This window comes from Oncorhynchus mykiss, chromosome 9 (genome assembly GCF_013265735.2).
Source record: "Oncorhynchus mykiss isolate Arlee chromosome 9, USDA_OmykA_1.1, whole genome shotgun sequence".
In the NCBI taxonomy this organism is placed as follows: domain Eukaryota; kingdom Metazoa; phylum Chordata; class Actinopteri; order Salmoniformes; family Salmonidae; genus Oncorhynchus; species Oncorhynchus mykiss.
In genome coordinates, this window is record NC_048573.1 from 37,394,531 (window position 1) to 37,413,008 (window position 18,478).

The following is an 18,478-nucleotide window of genomic DNA, read 5'->3' on the forward strand; positions in this document are numbered from 1 at the left end:
CTGTTTCTGTCTCTTGTTCTCTCTCTCTAGGTTGTTCCCTACACCAGGTGAAAGTGGGGGTCCATCTCTTCCTCCTCTTACATCTCGACGAATGAGAGAATCACTATCCCGATTCCCTAGCAGGTACGGCCACCCCTCCTGCTCCTGACCTATAACCTCTGATCCATGAGTGATATTGGCCCCATGGACCACTTTCACCATAACACTGTGAGCAAGGTTAAGGGCAGCAATACAGCAGACAACTACAGATGTTCAGTAAAAGTCTTCCTATTGACTTACTATTTAACATCGACTAAGGGTTGCGTGTGGTAGTCATTTATTTAACTACAGTACAGTAAGTTGAGGTAAGTACTTTGGCTCTTGGAGTTAATGGTGGTCAAATGCTAAGGGTTCTTTGGTTGTCATGCTTGACTGGCCCTCAGCTGATGCAGCTGTAAGTTGTAAAGCACCTTAACTTGTGCCTCAAACTGAATTAAAGCCTGTTTTTGATTACGTCTCCAGCTTTATGAAGCTTTCCCTGTCCAGGGGGCTGATGTAACCAGAGGCGTGAAAAGAGCCCGTGGTTTCAGAAGCATTTAAAACCGTTTAAAAGCACTCCGATCGCCAAAGTAGCTCACACACAGTATCAAGTTGTTTCTTTGCAGAACAGTCTAAATTGCTCTTTCGAAACCAATTTCTGTTTTGGCCAAAAAAGGGGATTATTTCTCAGAGTGCTTTACACAATAAGAAGTGTGGTGTAATACAATAATAAGCGCTGTTGTGGTACATCACTCACATGGGGTGCCACTTTCACCAGCAACCGACAATACAGTACAAGAGACTGTCTGGCAGAAGTGTACCAGGGTGAAGTCTGGCAAAAATGACGCAACATGGCAGAAATGAAAGTGACAAGCTGCCATCCACCACAACCCTGTGAGACTAATTTGAAGAAGTTTCCGAATGTTCTTATGTGTGAAGTTTTCCCTAACAAGAACTGAGGGTGTATGTAGAATGTCTAAGCATCCGCAGAGCACCTCAATGGCATCTGTCTGAGAACTATCTAAGACTTACAAAAACAACAATAGTAATTATTCAATCATAATAATAATACTATTTTGATCTTTTGATAATCCCCAAAAATTGTCATGGCAAGCGATAGACTAGTGTCCTGTCCAGGGGGGCCTGTGATATACTAGCTTCCCTGTCCAGGGGGTGTACTTAACTACATCAAGCTGCCTCACAATACTGAAACAGGAGATGCTCATAGGAGCCGTACCGGCTCGCACAAGCCAAGGTGGTATCCCAACTCCTAAGCCTGATGTTCCCCCTGTGTTCACCCCCTAGCTCTCTGCACCGCTACTCAACCCCTCACGCCTTCAACTACACGGCCCCCTACCCACCCACAGGGATCACTCTGTCCCAGAGGCAGCGATCCACCTCCACGCCCAACGTCCACATGGTCAGCACCACCCTGCCTGTCGACAGCAGCATGATTGAGGTAACAACACACCACGGGGGCCCCCAGGGGACTCCTGGATGTCCAGGCAACAATTCTGAAAATAACCTCCCTGCCCGATCTGGCCCTTCTTTACACGCCAGGAATCCCTACCATCCTCCTCTGCCTCACTTCTGTCTACCGTCCTCCCCCCTTATGTTTTCTATTAAGTACTCCATCTTGCATGTTTACTTTCCATGATTTTCTTGATTGTGTTCGATATCACTTTCTATATTCTGCACTTACTGTATTATTTTCTGATTTGTTTTTTATGTCTCCATACCCGGGTGTATTTGGAAAAATTATAACTTGAATGCTGTCTAATATGCCCACAAAATTGAACACCCAGGTAGCACTCTTTCTCTCCTCCCTTACCTTCCTTCACTCTGTCTCCCTTTCCTTCCCTGTCCTCACTGTCCCACTGTGTCGTGCCCTGATTGGGAGTAGCTAGATTGCCTGAATGCCTACCCTAGCTCCTGGTGCAGGCGCTTCTGGCTGAAGAGGAGAGTAGGTATTGTTCGCTTCTCCAACTCTTTTCTTGAGGCGACTTCAGAGAGCCCAGCCAAGGTTAGGAGGCAGAGTGTCTGAGTGTTGTGTGATGAACAACATGGCATGCTTTTACAGTGTCTGTGTCGAACTGAATTATCAAACTGTTGAATGATTAGTGTTCATTTGATATTTGTAAAAATGTGACGGAATATTTTCTCGTTTGTTGTCGTAGGAGGCAATGCGTAATCACGAAGCAATGCGTAATCATGACTCCGGTAAGATTTTTGAAAGTTTCTGCTATGCTAAATGGAAACATGTATAACATCCCATAACAATACTTTGTCATAACCTGGTGTGCTGAATACCGTTGGCCATCGTCCCTCTCTAGACGGGAGTTCCCCCAGCCAGAGTCCCACAAGCTGGTCACAGTCTAAAACCCCAGCGCCAGACAGACGAGAACGGGCTCCGTCGTTCAACACTCAAGAGAAACACAAAATTGTAAGCGAGACAGCGCTTGTAGTTTGTACAGTGCCTGTGAGTTAATAGCATCTTAAGAGTACTTTGAATTCCTAGGAATAACTGCATACGTGTATTGTATGTAATGTCTACTGAATATAGAGAATGTGGACTTATATTGGCTGTCCTCCTCCAGCGTCCGAGGGACAAGCGAGACTCTAGTTACTACTGGGAGATCGAGGCCAGTGAAGTGGTGCTGCACTCCCGTATCGGCTCAGGCTCCTTCGGAACGGTGTACAAAGGGAAATGGCATGGTGAGCACGCTTCTGGATAAACACGCTTCTGGATAAACACGCTTCTGGATAAACACGCTTCTTGTAAAGACTTGGTCTGTTTGTAGGCTGTTTCTTCTAACCACCCCCCACGGAGTGTAACACTTGTGCTGAGTCTAGTCTACTTGGCGATTCGCTTCTGTCGTGTAGTTTGTTGAGACAAGATGGCCACACCGCAGCTAAGGAAGTTCCTTTACCATGTGGTTTGGTCTGTTGTAGGTGACGTAGCAGTGAAGATCCTAAAGGTGATTGACCCCACACCGGAACAGTTCCAGGCCTTTAGAAACGAGGTGGCTGTGCTAAGGTAAGAGAGGGTGAGAGTGGTGAAGAGGACTATAGTGATGCCCATATTGCATTCAGGGTATTCACTTTAGAGAGAGCAATAAGTTGACTCTATAATGTGTTTATTATTGGTAGATTATCTTCATGCAGCATTATCTCTCTCTCTCTCTTTCACCACAGGAAAACACGACACGTCAACATCCTATTGTTCATGGGCTACATGACGAAGGACAACCTGGCCATCGTGACACAGTGGTGTGAAGGCAGCAGCCTCTATAAACACCTCCACGTCCAGGAGACCAACTTACAGATGTTCCAGCTCATAGACATCGCCAGGCAGACAGCTCAGGGCATGGAGTGAGTCCATACCCAAGCAGCTTAGGTGTAGAATGGTATTATTGCTAGCTGTATAGGGATGCTAGTTTTACAAGGATGCTAACTTAAGATTGACGCTATAGAAGGGTGATAGCTTTAGAAGGATATCTTTTTTTCCCCCTTTCATTTTTTTTAACATGCAACTGAATATCCTAAAATACAATTTCACTGTATTTCTCTTTCAGCTATTTGCACGCTAAAAACATCATCCACCGGGACATGAAATCAAACAGTATCCTTTTCTCAGTCGTGTAAAGTACTTAAGTAAAAAATACTTGAAAGTACTACTTGAGTAGTTTTTTGGGGTATCTGTACTTTACTTTAATATTTATATTTTTGACAACTTTTAGTTGTACTTCACAATAATTCCTAAAGGAAATGGAGTACTTTTTACTCCATACATTTTCCCTGACAACCAAAAGTACTTGTTACATGTTGAATGCTTAGCAGGACAGAAAAATAATCAAATTTACACACTTATCAAGAGAACATCCCTGGTCATCCCTACTGCCTCTAATTTGGCAGGCTCACTAAACACATGCTTCATTTGTAAATGATGTCTGAGTGTTGGACCATGCCCCTGGCTATCCGTAAATAAAAAATAACGCAGTCTGGTTTGCTTTATATAAGGAATTTGAAATTATTTACACTTTTGATACTTAAGTATATTTTAGCAATTACATTTACTTTTGATACTTAAGTATATTTAAAAACCAATTACTTCTAGACATTTACTCAAATAGTATTTTACTGGGTGAATTTCACTTTTACTAGAGTCATTTTCTATTAAGGTACTCTTCTGATACTTTTTACACCACAGCCTTTTTTTCATACTCTTTCATGCTCAATCACTCTTGTGACAAAATTGAATAGAAAAAAATGTCGGCTTGACATTAGACAAATGATGTATGAGCTCAGATATGTAGTTTTTTTCCACAGACTCAGCTGTCTCTGCCACAGCTCTGCCTCCTTGACAGCAGTACAGATATCTTCCTACACGAGGGCCTGACGGTGAAGATTGGTGACTTTGGTCTGGCCACAGTCAAAGCCAGGTGGAGTGGTTCTCACCAGGTGGAGCAACCTTCAGGGTCCATACTGTGGATGGTCAGTAACAGGACATGGAAAAGTGAATTGTGCGTTTCTTGTGTGTTTGACTTGACTGTTGAAAATGACACAAAATGAAACAGAAGCTACCACCCATCAGACCCCTATGAGAAGTTGATTCCTTATGGTTTTCAGATTTACTAATTATGGTTCCCGGAATTGTAAATTAAATCAATTTAGTCATGTTTGTTTGTTCCATCCTCTGTTCTCAGGCTCCAGAGGTTATACGGATGCAGGACAATATGCCCTATAGTTTCCAGTCTGACGTATACTCTTACGGTGTTGTCCTCTATGAGCTGATGACAGGAGAGCTGCCATACTCACAGATAGCCAACAGAGACCAGGTAAATGCAGCCTGCCACATAACCATCTCTAAAACCATGGTACTTTGACCTCCCCTGCTGTGTTTAACATATCAAATATAACTTGGATTGTAGGACACAGTTTAAGCCACGTGGTCTGTATTTCCCTGGCCTGGGTTCCAGTGTGTGGGTGTCAGAGGGGTAGATGGGCTCTGTGTCACTGGCTGGCTGACTGTCTGAGTGGGGGTTTGTTTGTTGTATGGAGAGAGAGAGACAGCGAGAGAGTGCTCGCACGTGTACTGATTTGAACCTCTCTGGGGTAGGGGGCAGTATTTTGACATCTGGGAAGAAAAGCGTGCCCAAAGTAAACTGCCTGTTACTCAGGCCCAGAAGCTAGGATATGCATATAATTGGTAGATTTGGATCGAAAACACTCTAAAGTTTCTAAAACTGTTAAAATAATGTCTGAGAGAAAACAGAACTGATTTGGCAGGCGAAACCCAGAGGACAAACCATCCAGGGGAAAACAAAATTGAGGACATAGGATTTTCCAATGGGTTTCTATGGGATACCCTTATTATTAGGAACCTGGTTGCAGTTCCTATGGCTTCCACTAGATGTCAACAGTCTTTAGAAATTGGTTGATGTTTTTCTTTTGAGAAATTAAGAAGTAGTCCTATTCATTGTAAGTGTCACTCCAGGTAGGCTCTACTGTTTTGGTGCGCGTGAACAGGAGCGTGCTCCACTTTGTTTTTTATCCGGTATTAGAAACAGTTTATTCCGTCTTAAATTTGATTGATTATTTACGTTGTAGGGTACCGGAGGTTGGATTAGGAACATTGTTTGGACCAAGTTTACAGGTAACTTAGATACTTTTTAAACATGTTGGGCGAGTTGAAACCGGTGTATTTCTGAATCAAATGCACCAAATAAATTGACATTTTTGGGACATAAAGAAGGACATTATCGAACAAAATTACCATTTGTGATGTTTTTGGGACATTTTGGAGTGCCAACAGAAGATCTTCAAAGGTAAGGCATTAATTATATCACTATTTCTGACTTTTGTGTCGCAACTGCCTGGTTGAAAAATGATTTTCATGTGTTTGTATGTGGGGCGCTGTCCTCAGATAATCGCATGGTGTGCTTTCGCCGTAAAGCATTTTTGAAATCTGACACAGCGGCTGGATTAACAAGAAGTTAAGCTTTATTTTGATGTATAATACATATATTTTCAAGAATGTAAAAAATTTGAATATAGTATTTTAGAATTTTGCACTCTGCAATTTCACCGGATGTTGGAAGTTAAAGCAACGATATTCAAGTGATGGGCTGTTTTTGAACTCAGCAGCTGTAAGGTTGGACCCAGGTGCAGAGAAGAGACCAGACGAGGAATCCGTGGTTAAGGATAACCTAATATTTTACTGAGAAACTGTAGCCACAGGATCACAGTACACTTTAAAAAACAACAAACACTAAATCTCTGAAATTTGCTCAGGAAACAAATGCACACAGTAAACAATTCAAGCTTCTGCAAAGGACCACAGAAAACAATTCCCCAAAATCAGAAAAGCAATCAAATTAACCGTTTACCTTTGATGATCTGCAGATGTTTTCACTCACGAGACTCCCAGTTACTCAACAAATGTTCCTTTTGTTCCATAAAGATTATTTTTATACCCAAAATAACTATGTTTGTTTGTCTTGTTATGTTCAGAAATCCACAGGAAAGAGCGGTCACGACAACGCAGATGGAAATTCCAAATCTTCATAATGTCCACAGAAACATGTCAAACGTTTTTTTATAATCATTCCTCAGGTAGTTTTTAAAATATATATATTCGATAATATATCAACCGAGTGTGTAGGTTTTTCAATAACAGCGGGAGGAACAATGGCAGCTTTACTCTGTAGAGCAAAAACTAACTCTGAGAGCCCCCACCTATCCACTTACGCAATGTGATCTTTCACGCTCATTTTTCAAAATAAAAGCCTGAAACTATGTCTAAAGACTGACACCTTAGGGAAGCCATAGAAAAAAGAATCTGGTTGATATCCCTTTAAATGGAGGATAGGCATGCATAGGAACAGAAGGGTTTCAAAATAAGAGGCACTTCCTGATTGGATTTTCCTCAGGGTTTCGCCTGCAATATCAGTTCTGTTATACTCACAGACAATATTTTGACAGTTTTGGAAACTTTAGAGTGTTTTCTTCTTTAGAGTGTCCTGAGAAATAGGCCATTTACTTTGGGAACGTTATTTTTCCAAACATAAAAATAGTGCCCCCTAGCTTCAAGAGGTTAAAGTCTCTAACAAGACCCAGATCCAGGATGTCACGGGCTAGTAGCCACGCTCACTCCTCGGGACTGTAGCCCTTCCAGTCCACCAGGTACTGCAGGGTCCCTCGGCCCTGACGAGCCTCCAGACGCCGGACCGTGTAGGCCCACGTGGCCATCCACAAGTCGAGGGGGCAGAGGAGCAGGTGTGGGGGGAGATAATGGACTGGTCTTTACCAGCTTGAAATGGGAGACATGAAAGGACGGACAGACCCTCAGACCTGGGAGGCTGGAGATGATAGGTGACCGGGTTGATGCGACTCAGGATCTTGAATGGTCAAATGGAGCGAGCTTCCACGAGTCCACATTTAAGGGAAGATCACGGGGGGATAGCCGCACCCTTTGACCCGGTCCGAGGTGCCGGGTTGCCTGATGTTGGTGTCGGGCAGAGGAGCGGAACAAGGAGGATTGGCAGTGTGTTATGAGCATACTCCGCCCAGACGAGGAACTTGCTCCAGTTGCTGCCCTGAGTGGAGACAAAGCAGCGCAGGAACTTCTCCAGCTCCTGGTTGGCCCGCTCAGTTTGCCCATTAGACTGAGGGTGGAACCCCGAGGAGAGACTCACCGGTGCTCCCAACAGGGAGCAGAAGGCCTTCCTATACCGTGTGACAAACTGGGGCCCACAATCTGAGACAAGGTCCTGGGGAAGTCTGTGTAGTCGATAGACTTCAGCAAGATCAGCGGTCTCCTTCGCTGAAAGCAATTTGGGTAAGGCGATGAAAAGGGCTGCCTTGGAGAACCGATCGATGACCACCAGCCCTTGAGATGGAGGTAACCAAGCGATAAAGTCTACAGACAGATGAGACCTGGGATGGGCAGAGGTTGGAGCAACCTCCGGTTGCTGACGCGAAGACTTGCTTTGGGCACAGATGAAACACGTTTTCACGTCTTCCATCATGTTGGGCCACCAGAATTTCCATCTCAGGAACTCCAGTGTCCGATTAACACCTGGATGCCCAGTTAATTTAGGAGTGACCCCATTGTAGTACTTGGGACCAGGCTTTTCAAGTCTGTTAGTGGGTCCCCCACCGGGGTAAGGTTCTCAGGTCTGGGCTTGTCAGACCGTGGTCTCAATACTCCATATCACAGGGACCACAATGCGTGAGCTGGGCATGGATGGGCTCAGGGTCCTTCTCCTCGTTAGAGACATCGTGTTGGCAGAACAAGGTGTTTGCCTTCTGATTCTTGGATCCCTGGCGATAGGCTAGTGTGAAATCGAACCTGTTAAAAAACAGCCCGCCTGGCGAGCGTTCAACCTTATTGAATGAAGACCAAGTTCTTATGGTCCGTCCAGATCACGAAAGGATGAGGTGCCCGCTCCAACCAGTGTCTCCACCCCTCAAGAGCCCACTTAACTGCCAAGAGCTCCCGGTTGCCTACATGGGTGCAGTTCCATCTACTCCTCGTTCCTCTATGAAAGGACCGCCTCTGCTCCGGTGTCCGAGGCATCCACCTCCACCACAAAGGGACAAGTCAGAGTAGGATGAACGATGATGGGTCCTTTGAGCTCCATGAATACCCTGTCAGACTCAGGGGTCCAGCAAACACGGGTCTGCGACTTGTGGGTTAGGACTGTGAGAGGCGCTGCCACCGCACCAAATTTGCATATAAAGCGCCTGTAAAAATGGGCAAACCTGAGGAACCGCTGGACCTGCTTGAGTGAGGTGGGACAGGGCCAGTTGTTCAAAGAATGACTCTTGCTGGATAATATTTTTTTGCAATGGAGGAGGAAGTGCATCTCTGTCTCAACTTCTCTTTTGTGCAGTGACCACATTCTCTCACTCTCTCGCTCTCTCTCGCTCTCATTCAATTCTCTTTATTGGCATGACGTGACAATGTACATATTGCCAAAGCTTATTTTGGATATTTACAATATAAATAAAAATGAGAATCAAATTGTCAATGGGACAACAGTAACAACAAAAACCAAATGTCAAAGTAACTATACATTTAACAATAAGTATATAGTAGAGAACATGTGCAGGTTGATTGGTCTGTCAGACACTGTCCCTCATTTTATGGCAGGCAGCAATGTAGTGCGCTGCCAACCCACAGCTCTCTGCGTCCTCCCCCAACAGGACGGGTAGCCTATCCTCATCAGAGAGGTCTTTTAAAACCTTGAATAAGGGTTTCAAATTTGGGAAAATGACACTCTCTAATTGTTTTATATTTTTTACATTTTGTCAGGAACTGCAGCTCAGGTTCTGCTGTTGTGCAGTGTTTGCACAGCCTTTCCTCTTCAGGGAGCCAGGTTTTCCTGTGTCTACCCTTCTCAGTGGCAAGGCTGTGCTCTCTGAGCCTGTACTTTGTCAAGGTTTTTCTAAGGTTTTGATCAGTAACCATGGTCAAATATTTAGCCACAGTGTACTGTCGATTTAGGGCCAGATAGCACTGCATTTTGCTTTGTGTTTGTGTTTCCCAATAAGCAATATAGTTTTGTTTTGACTGTGTTGTAATTTGGTTTATCCTGATTGATTGGATGTTCTGGTCCTGAGGCTTCAGTGCGTTAGTAGAACAGGTTTGTGAACTCTTTGCTCAGCTTTTGGCATCGCAGGGCTTGGTGATGATATGAGAGGGGGTCGCTGGATTTTAGATGTTTCCAAAACTTAATTTTTTTGAGTTTTTATTATTAATTGATATTGGCCTAATTCTGCCCTGCATGCATTGTTTGTAGTTTTCCTCTGGACAATTCGTTAATGTAAATATTGAAGAGTGCAGTACTCAGATTGCAACCCTGGCGAAGGCGCCACACCTGGTTAAAGAATTATGTTATTTTCTTACCAATTTTAATGCTGCACGTATTGCCAGTATACATTGATTTAATTATGTCATATGTTTTACCCCCTACACCACTTTCAATAACTTTGTAGAACAGTCCTGAATGCCAAATAGAATCAAATGCTTTTTGGAAGTCGATAAAGCAAGCGTATATTTTGGTGGACATGTTTATCTATCAGGGTGTGTAGGGTGTAAATATGATCAGTTGTGCGATGTTTTGGTATAAATCCAATTTGGCTTTTACTCAAGACATTGTGCTTATTATGGAAGTTTAAAACTCTTACATTTATAATACTACAGAAAACCTTCCCCAGGTTACTGTTCACACAAATGCCTCTGTAATTGTTTGGGTCAAATTTGTCTCCGTTCTTAAAGATTGGGGTTATGAGTCCTTGAGTCCTTGATTCCAGATGTCAGGGAAATAACCTACACTCAGGATCAAGTTAAACAGTTTTAATAATAGCCAATTTAAAATTTTGCACTAGTGAGTTTGAGCATCTCATTTAGAATGCCATCAGGTATAGAGCTCCTGGTTAGTAATTGGGGAGTCCAGTGGATTTTGATTGTCCTTTATAGCTTTTTCTAATCCATTCAACTTCTCATGAATTTGGCGTTGTTCTGCATTTGTGTCAATTTGAACGGTGTTGTAGAGTGTTTTAAAATTGGTTGTCCATATGTCACCATTTTGTATTGCTTTTACCTCTTGTTTAGATTTTTTTTGTCGTTTTTTCCAATTTTGCCGGAAGTTGTGTGTGTTTATGGACTCCTCAATTAGTGTCAGCTGCTTACTGTGCTTTTTTGGTTCTGAGTGTACATTTATAGAGTCTCAGTAATGAAGGCGTAATACACCATTATTTGGGTCTCTGTGCTTTTGGTTGGATAGTGTTCTAAGTTTTCTTATAATAATATAATTCTTATCATTATAATTTTACAATCTGCATCAAACAAGTTGTTCTCTCTCTCTCTCTATTCAATTTAAGGGGCTTTATTGGCATGGGAAACATATGTTTACATTGCCAAAGCAAGTGAAATATATAATAAAAAATGTACAGTAAACATTACACTCACAAAAGTCCCCAAAAAATAAAGACATTTCAAATGTCAGTCTATATGTACAGTACAGTCTATATAAACATACAGTGCCTTGCGAAAGTATTCGCCCCCCTTGAACTTTGCGACCTTTTGCCACATTTCAGGCTTCAAACATAAAGATATAAGACTGTATTTTTTTGTGAAGAATCAACAACAAGTGGGACACAATCATGAAGTGGAACGACATTTATTGGATATTTCAAACTTTTTTAACAAATCAAAAACTGAAAAATTGGGCGTGCAAAATTATTCAGCCCCCTTAAGTTAATATTTTGTAGCGCCACCTTTTGCTGCGATTACAGCTGTAAGTCGCTTGGGGTATGTCTCTATCAGATTTGCACATCGAGAGACTGAATTTTTTTTCCCATTCCTCCTTGCAAAACAGCTCGAGCTCAGTGAGGTTGGATGGAGAGCATTTGTGAACAGCAGTTTTCAGTTCTTTCCACAGATTCTCGATTGGATTCAGGTCTGGACTTTGACTTGGCCATTCTAACACCTGGATATGTTTATTTTTGAACCATTCCATTGTAGATTTTGCTTTATGTTTTGGATCATTGTCTTGTTGGAAGACAAATCTCCGTCCCAGTCTCAGGTCTTTTGCAGACTGACTCCATCAGGTTTTCTTCCAGAATGGTCCTGTATTTGGCTCCATCCATCTTCCCATCAATTTTAACCATCTTCCCTGTCCCTGCTGAAGAAAAGCAGGCCCAAACCATGATGCTGCCACCACCATGTTTGACAGTGGGGATGGTGTGTTGCTTTTACGCCAAACATAACGTTTTGCATTGTTGCCAAAAAGTTCAATTTTGGTTTCATCTGACCAGACCACCTTCTTCCACATGTTTGGTGTGTCTCCCAGGTGGCTTGTGGCAAACTTTAAACGACACTTTTTATGGATATCTTTAAGAAATGGCTTTCTTCTTGCCACTCTTCCATAAAGGCCAGATTTGTGCAATATACGACTGATTGTTGTCCTATGGACAGAGTCTCCCACCTCAGCTGTAGATCTCTGCAGTTCATCCAGAGTGATCATGGGCCTCTTGGCTGCATCGCTGATCAGTCTTCTCCTTGTATGAGCTGAAAGTTTAGAGGGACGGCCAGGTCTTGGTAGATTTGCAGTGGTCTGATACTCCTTCCATTTCAATATTATCGCTTGCACAGTGCTCCTTGGGATGTTTAAAGCTTGGGAAATCTTTTTGTATCCAAATCCGGCTTTAAACTTCTTCACAACAGTATCTCGGACCTGCCTGGTGTGTTCCTTGTTCTTCATGATGCTCTCTGCGCTTTTAACGGACCTCTGAGACTATCACAGTGCAGGTGCATTTATACGGAGACTTGATTACACACAGGTGGATTGTATTTATAATAATTAATCATTCAGAGATCCTCACTGAACTTCTGGAGAGAGTTTGCTGCACTGAAAGTAAAGGGGCTGAATAATTTTGCACGCCCAATTTTTCAGTTTTTGATTTGTTAAAAAAGTTTTAAATATCCAATAAATGTCGTTCCACTTCATGATTGTGTCCCACTTGTTGTTGATTCTTCACCAAAAAATAGTTTGATATCTTTATGTTTGAAGCCTGAAATGTGGCAAAAGGTCGCAAAGTTCAAAGGGGTCGAATACTTTCACAAGGCACTGTAAATATAGGTGTCACGTGTGCTCCCTCTCTGTCCTCTACGTCACCAGGCTGCTTGTTATGGCGCATCAGTGCGTCATTAGACTCACCTGGATTCCATCACTTCCCTGATTACCTTCCCTATATATGTCACTCCCTTTGGTTCCTTCCCCAGGCGTTATTGTTTCATGTCTGCGTTGTTCGTGTTTCTTATTATGTTTTCAATTATTTTTTAAATGATTCACTCCCTGAACTTGCTTCCTGACTCCCAGCGCACATGTTACAGAATAACGCCTCACCAAAGGGAAGCATCAGGGAGTTTTTTTTAGTTTCCTGTTGAAGGTGATGTCGGGTCCGGGTGTCAGAACCGGGGAGGACTTAGCCAGGTTGTCGGCTTCCCATGCCTCAAAGGATTCCCCTGCCTTAGCTGGCTCGACGGGTTTCCATACCTCAGCGGGATCGACTGGCTCCCAGGCCTCAGCGGGATCGACTGGCTCCCAGGCCTCAGCGGGATCGACTGGCTCCCAGGCCTCAGCGGGATCGACTAGCTCCCACGCCTCAGCGGCATCGACTGGCTCCCAGGCCTCAGCGGCATCGACTGGCTCCCAGGCCTCAGCGGCATCGACTGGCTCCCGGGCCTCAGCGGCATCGACTGGCTCCCGGGCCTCAGCGGCATCGACTGGCTCCCAGGCCTCGACCGAGGTAACCGGGGAGGTCTCAGCTGGCTCATCAGGCTCTTACGCCTCAGCCGGACTGACAGGTTTCCCGCGCCTCAGCAGAGGTGTCCGCTCCTAATCCCCGTGATTGTCATTTTGGTCAGCGTCTTGCTGTTGGAGCCACGCGCTGTCACATATGCTCCCTCTCCGGCCTCTAGGTCACCAGGCTGCTCATTATGGTGCACACCTGTCACCATCGTTACGCACATCAGCGTGTCATTAGACTCACCTGGACTCCATCTCTTCCCTGATTACCTTCCCTATATATGTCACTCCCTTTGGTTCCTTCCCCAGGCATTACTGTTTCTGTTTGTTTCATGTCTGCGTTGTTCGTGTTTCTTGTTTTGAATTATGTTTTCATTTATTTATTAAATGATTCACTCCCTGAACTTGCTTCCCGACTCCCAGTGCACACTAGGTTGTATTTACAATGGTGTTTGTTCTTCAGTGGTTGCCCTTTTCTTGTGGCAACAGGTCACAAATATTGCTGCTGTGATGGCACACTGTGGTATTTCACCCAATAGATATGGGAGTTTATCAAAATTGGATTTGTTTTCGAATTCTTTGTGGGTCTGTGTAATCTGAGGGAAATATGTCACTAATATGGTCATACATTTGGCAGGAGGTTAGGAAGTGCAGCTCAGTTTCCACCCCATTTTGTGGAAATTGTGCACATAGCATGTCTTCTCTTGAGAGCCAGGGCTGCCTTTCTCAATAGCAAGGCTAAGCTCACTGAGTCTGTACATAGTTAAAGATTTACTTAATTTTGGGTCAGTCAGTGGTCAGGTATTCTGCAACTGTACTCTCTGTTTAGGGCCAAATAGCATTCTAGTTTTTTTGTAAATCCTTTCCAATGTGTCAAGTAATTATTTTTTTGTTTTCTCATGATTTGGTTGGGTCTAATTGTGTTGCTGTCCTGGTGCTCTGTGGGGTCTGTTTGTGTTTGTGAACAGAGCCCCAGGACCAGCTTTCTTAGGGGGCTCTTCTCCAGGTTAATTTCTCTATAGGTGATGGCTTTGTTATGGAATGTTTGGGAATCGCTTCCTTTTAGGTGGTTGTAGAATTTAATGTCTCTTTTTTTCTGTATTTTGATAATTAGCAGTTATCGGCCTAATTCTGCTCTGCATGAATTATTTGGTGTTTCACATTGTACACGGAGGATATCTTTGCAGAATTCTGCATGCATAGTCTCAATTTGGTGTTTGTCCCATTTTGTGAATTCTTGGTTGGTGAGCGGACCCCCAGACCTCACAACCATAAAGGACAAAGGGTTCTATAACTGAAAGTATTTTTTTGCCAGATCCTAATTGGTATGTTGAATTTTATGTTCCTTTTGATGGCATAGAAGGTCCTTCTTGCCTTGTCTCTCAGATCGTTCACATCTTTGTGGAAGTTACCTGTGGTGCTGATGTTTAGGCCGAGGTATGTATTGTTTTTTGTGTGCTCTAGGGCAATGGTGTCTAGATGGAATTTGTTTTTGTGGTCCTGGCAACTAAACCTTTTTTGCAACACCATTATATTTGTCTTACTGAGATTTACTGTCAGGGCCCAGGTCACGAGATGAGCTATAAGTGTACCTACAATAGGAGTCCCCTCGAAGCCTACCATTGATTATGTACATACTAGAGGTCGACCGATTTTTATGATTGTTCAACGCCGATACCGATTTAATCGGCCTATTTTTTTTTTTTTAAATGTATTTTTAAATGTTATTTGTTTAAAAAATATATACTTATTTGTAATAATGACAATTACAACAATACTGAATGAACACTTATTTTAACTTAATATAATACATCAATAAAATCAATTTAGCCTCAAATAAATCATGAAACCTGTTCAATTTGGTATAAATAATGCAAAAACAAAGTGTTGGAGAAGTAAAAGTTTAATATGTGCCTTGTAAGAAAGCTAACGTTTAAGTTCCTTGCTCAGAACATGAGAACATATGAAAGCAGGGGGTTCCTTTTTAACATGAGTCTTCAATATTCCCAGGTAAGAAGTTTTAGGTTGTAGTTATTATGGCAATTATAGGACTATTTCTCTCTATACCATTTGTATTTCATATACCTTTGACTATTGGATGTTCTTAAAGGCACTTTAGTATTGCCAGTGTAACAGTATAGCTTCCGTCCCTCTCCTCGCTCCTACCTGGGCTCGAAACAGGAACACAACGACAACAGCCACCCTCGACGCAGCGTTACCCATGCATATAGCAAGGGGAACAACTACTCCAAGTCTCAGAGCGAGTAACATTTGAAATGGTATTAGCGCGCACCCCGCTAACTAGCTAGCCATTTCACATCGGTTACACCAGCCTAATCTTGGGAGTTGATAGGCTTGAAGTCATAAACAGCTGCTGGCAAACGGACGAAAGTGCTGTTTGAATGAATGCTTACGAGCCTGCTGCTGCCTACCATCGCTCAGTCAGACTGCTCTATCAAATCATAGACTTAGTTATAACATGATAACACACAGAAATACGAGCCTTAGGTCATTAATATGGCAGAATCCGGAAACTATCATCTCGAAAACAAGACGTTTATTCTTTCAGTGAAATACGGAACTGTTCCGTATTTTATCTAACGGGTGGCAACCATAAGTCTAAATATTCCTGTTACATTGTACAACCTTCAATGTTATGTCATAATTACGTAAAATTCTGGCAAATTAGGCGGCCTAAACTGTTGCATATACACTGACTGTCCGTGCAATGAACGCAAGAGAAGTGACACAATTTCACCTGGTTAATATTGCCTGCTAACCTGGATTTCTTTTAGCTAAATATGCAGGTTTAAAAATATATACTTCTGTGTATTGATTTTAAGAAAGGCATTGATGTTTATGGTTAGGGACACATTGGAGCATCGATTATATGCAATGCAGGACATGCTAGATAAACTAGTAATAGTCATCAACCATGTGTAGTTAACTAGTGATTATGATTGATTGTTTTTTATAAGATAAGTTTAATGCTAGCTAGCAACTTACCTTGGCTTACTACATTCGCGTAACAGGCAGTCTCCTCGTGGAGTACAATGTAATCAGGTGGTTAGAGCGTTGGACTAGTTAACTGTAAGGTTGCAAGATTGAATCCCCCGAGCTGACAAGGTAAAAATCTATTGTTCTGCCCCTGAACGAGGCAGTTAACCCACCGTTCCTAGGCTGTCATTGAAAATAAGAATGTGTTCTTAACTGACTTGTCTAGGTAAATAAAGATGAAAAATAAAGGTGTTTTTTAAATCGTCCAAATCGGTGTCCAAAAATACCAATTTCCGATTGTTATGAAAACTTGAAATCGGCCCTAATTAATCGGCCATTCCAATTAATCGGTCAACCTCTAGTACCCAGCGTCCGACAGAGCTGCAGGAGTTGTGACCCGTCTTTGTTTGTTATGTTGTGGTAGTTGTGTCATGAGAGGCATATAGGGGAGAGAATGCTGTCATCTCCAGGTAGGTGTTTGTCCCCCCGTGTGTAAAGTGTGTTGGGTTCTTGTCCAGTTCTGGTATTTAGGTTGCGACATGTCCCTGAGCCTGGGAATTGTTCATCTCCCCCTATAGGATGGAGAAACTGTCATAGTTCAAAGTATGGGGATTCTATTAGAGGGTATAGGTAGCACACATGAGGACATTTTTCTCTGTTGAGAGAATTTCCTTATTAATTTCTAGCCAGATATAAAATGTTCCTGTTTTGACTAATTTAATAGAGTGGGTTAAATCTGCTCTATACCAAATTAGCATACCTCCTGAGTCACTTCCTTGTTTCACACCTGGTAGTTGGATGGGACTACCAGCTCTCTGTAACCTTTAGGGCAACCAGTGGGTCCCTCTCCTTTATACCATGTTTCTTGTAGGATGACAATGTCTGTAATTCCAATTTCTTTGATGAAGTCTGGGTTTCTGCTCTATAGGCCAAAGGCAGATGACCTCAGACCTTGTATATTCCAGGATGAGATAAATATTTGTGTTCCATAGTGTGTTGTTTTTGTGTAGTTTAGGCCCGAACCATCACAGTAGGTGTCAGCAGAGCATGTTGAGCATCTTACGTTTCAGAGTCGTGGCTGAATGACGACATGAATAACATACAGCTGGCAGGTTTTAAGCTTTTTTTGGCAGGATAGAACAGCAGCGTCTGTGTATATTTGTAAACAACAGCTGGTGCACGAAATCAAAGATCTCAAGTTTTTTGCTTGCCTGAGGTAGACTATGATAAACTGTAGATGACACTATTTACCAAGAGTTTTCATCTGTATTTTTCATAGTTGTCTATATACCACCACAAACCAATGCTGGCACTAAGACCACACTCAATGAGCTGTACATGGCCATAAGCAGGAAAACGCTCATCCAGAGGCGGTGCTCCTAGTGGCCGGGGACTTTAATGCAAGGAAACTCAAATCCGGTAGCGTCCCACCTCGCCAACAGCCAGTGAAATTGCAGGGCGCCAAATTCATAACAACAGAAATCCCATAATTAAAATTCCTCAAACATACAAATATTTTACACAATTTTAAAGATAAACTTGTTGTAAATCCAGCCACAGTTTCCGATTTTCAAAAAGGCTTTACGACGAAAGCACACCAAACGATTATGTTAGGTCGGCACCTAGTCACAGAAAATCACAGCCATTTTTCCATCCAAAGAGAGGAGTCACAAAAAGCAGAAATAGATAGAAAATGAAACACTAACCTTTGATGATCTTCATCAGATGACACTCATAGGACTTCATGTTACACAATACATGTATGTTTTGCTCGATAAAGTTAATATTTATATAAAAAAATCTGTGTACATTAGCGTGTTGTTTTCAGTAGTTCCAAAACATCCGGTGATTTTGCAGAGAGCCACGTCAATTTACAGAAATACTCATAATAAACATTGCTAAAAGATACAAGTGTTATGCATGGAAATTTACATCCACATCTCCTTAATGCAACCGTTGTGTCTGATTTCAATTTTGTTTTACGAAAAAAGCACACCATGCAATAATCTGAGTACAGCGCTCCGACACAAAAACAAGCCATACAGATATCCGCCATGTTGTGGAGTCAACAGAAGTCAGAAATAGCATTATAAATATTCACTTACCTTTGATGATCTTCATCAGAATGCACTACCAGGAATCCC

At 42.6% G+C, this 18,478-nt stretch overlaps 1 protein-coding gene across 2 annotated transcripts in view; it reads left to right on the forward strand.

Moving 5' to 3' along the window:
* The window catches only part of raf1a (Raf-1 proto-oncogene, serine/threonine kinase a), a 44,328-nt gene that overhangs the window by 14,582 nt on the left and 11,268 nt on the right, over positions 1 to 18,478 (forward strand). Inside the window, exons 7-17 of one of the 2 annotated variants that reach the window (XM_021615557.2) lie at positions 31 to 123; positions 1,324 to 1,477; positions 1,922 to 2,041; positions 2,196 to 2,238; positions 2,352 to 2,461; positions 2,616 to 2,733; positions 2,971 to 3,055; positions 3,214 to 3,390; positions 3,594 to 3,640; positions 4,394 to 4,512; positions 4,725 to 4,856. In XM_021615557.2, coding sequence (XP_021471232.1) covers positions 31 to 123; positions 1,324 to 1,477; positions 1,922 to 2,041; positions 2,196 to 2,238; positions 2,352 to 2,461; positions 2,616 to 2,733; positions 2,971 to 3,055; positions 3,214 to 3,390; positions 3,594 to 3,640; positions 4,394 to 4,512; positions 4,725 to 4,856 — 1,198 coding nt within the window. The remainder of the gene's footprint in view (positions 1 to 30; positions 124 to 1,323; positions 1,478 to 1,921; positions 2,042 to 2,195; positions 2,239 to 2,351; positions 2,462 to 2,615; positions 2,734 to 2,970; positions 3,056 to 3,213; positions 3,391 to 3,593; positions 3,641 to 4,393; positions 4,513 to 4,724; positions 4,857 to 18,478) is intronic. The other variant, XM_021615558.2, reaches the window with a different exon arrangement.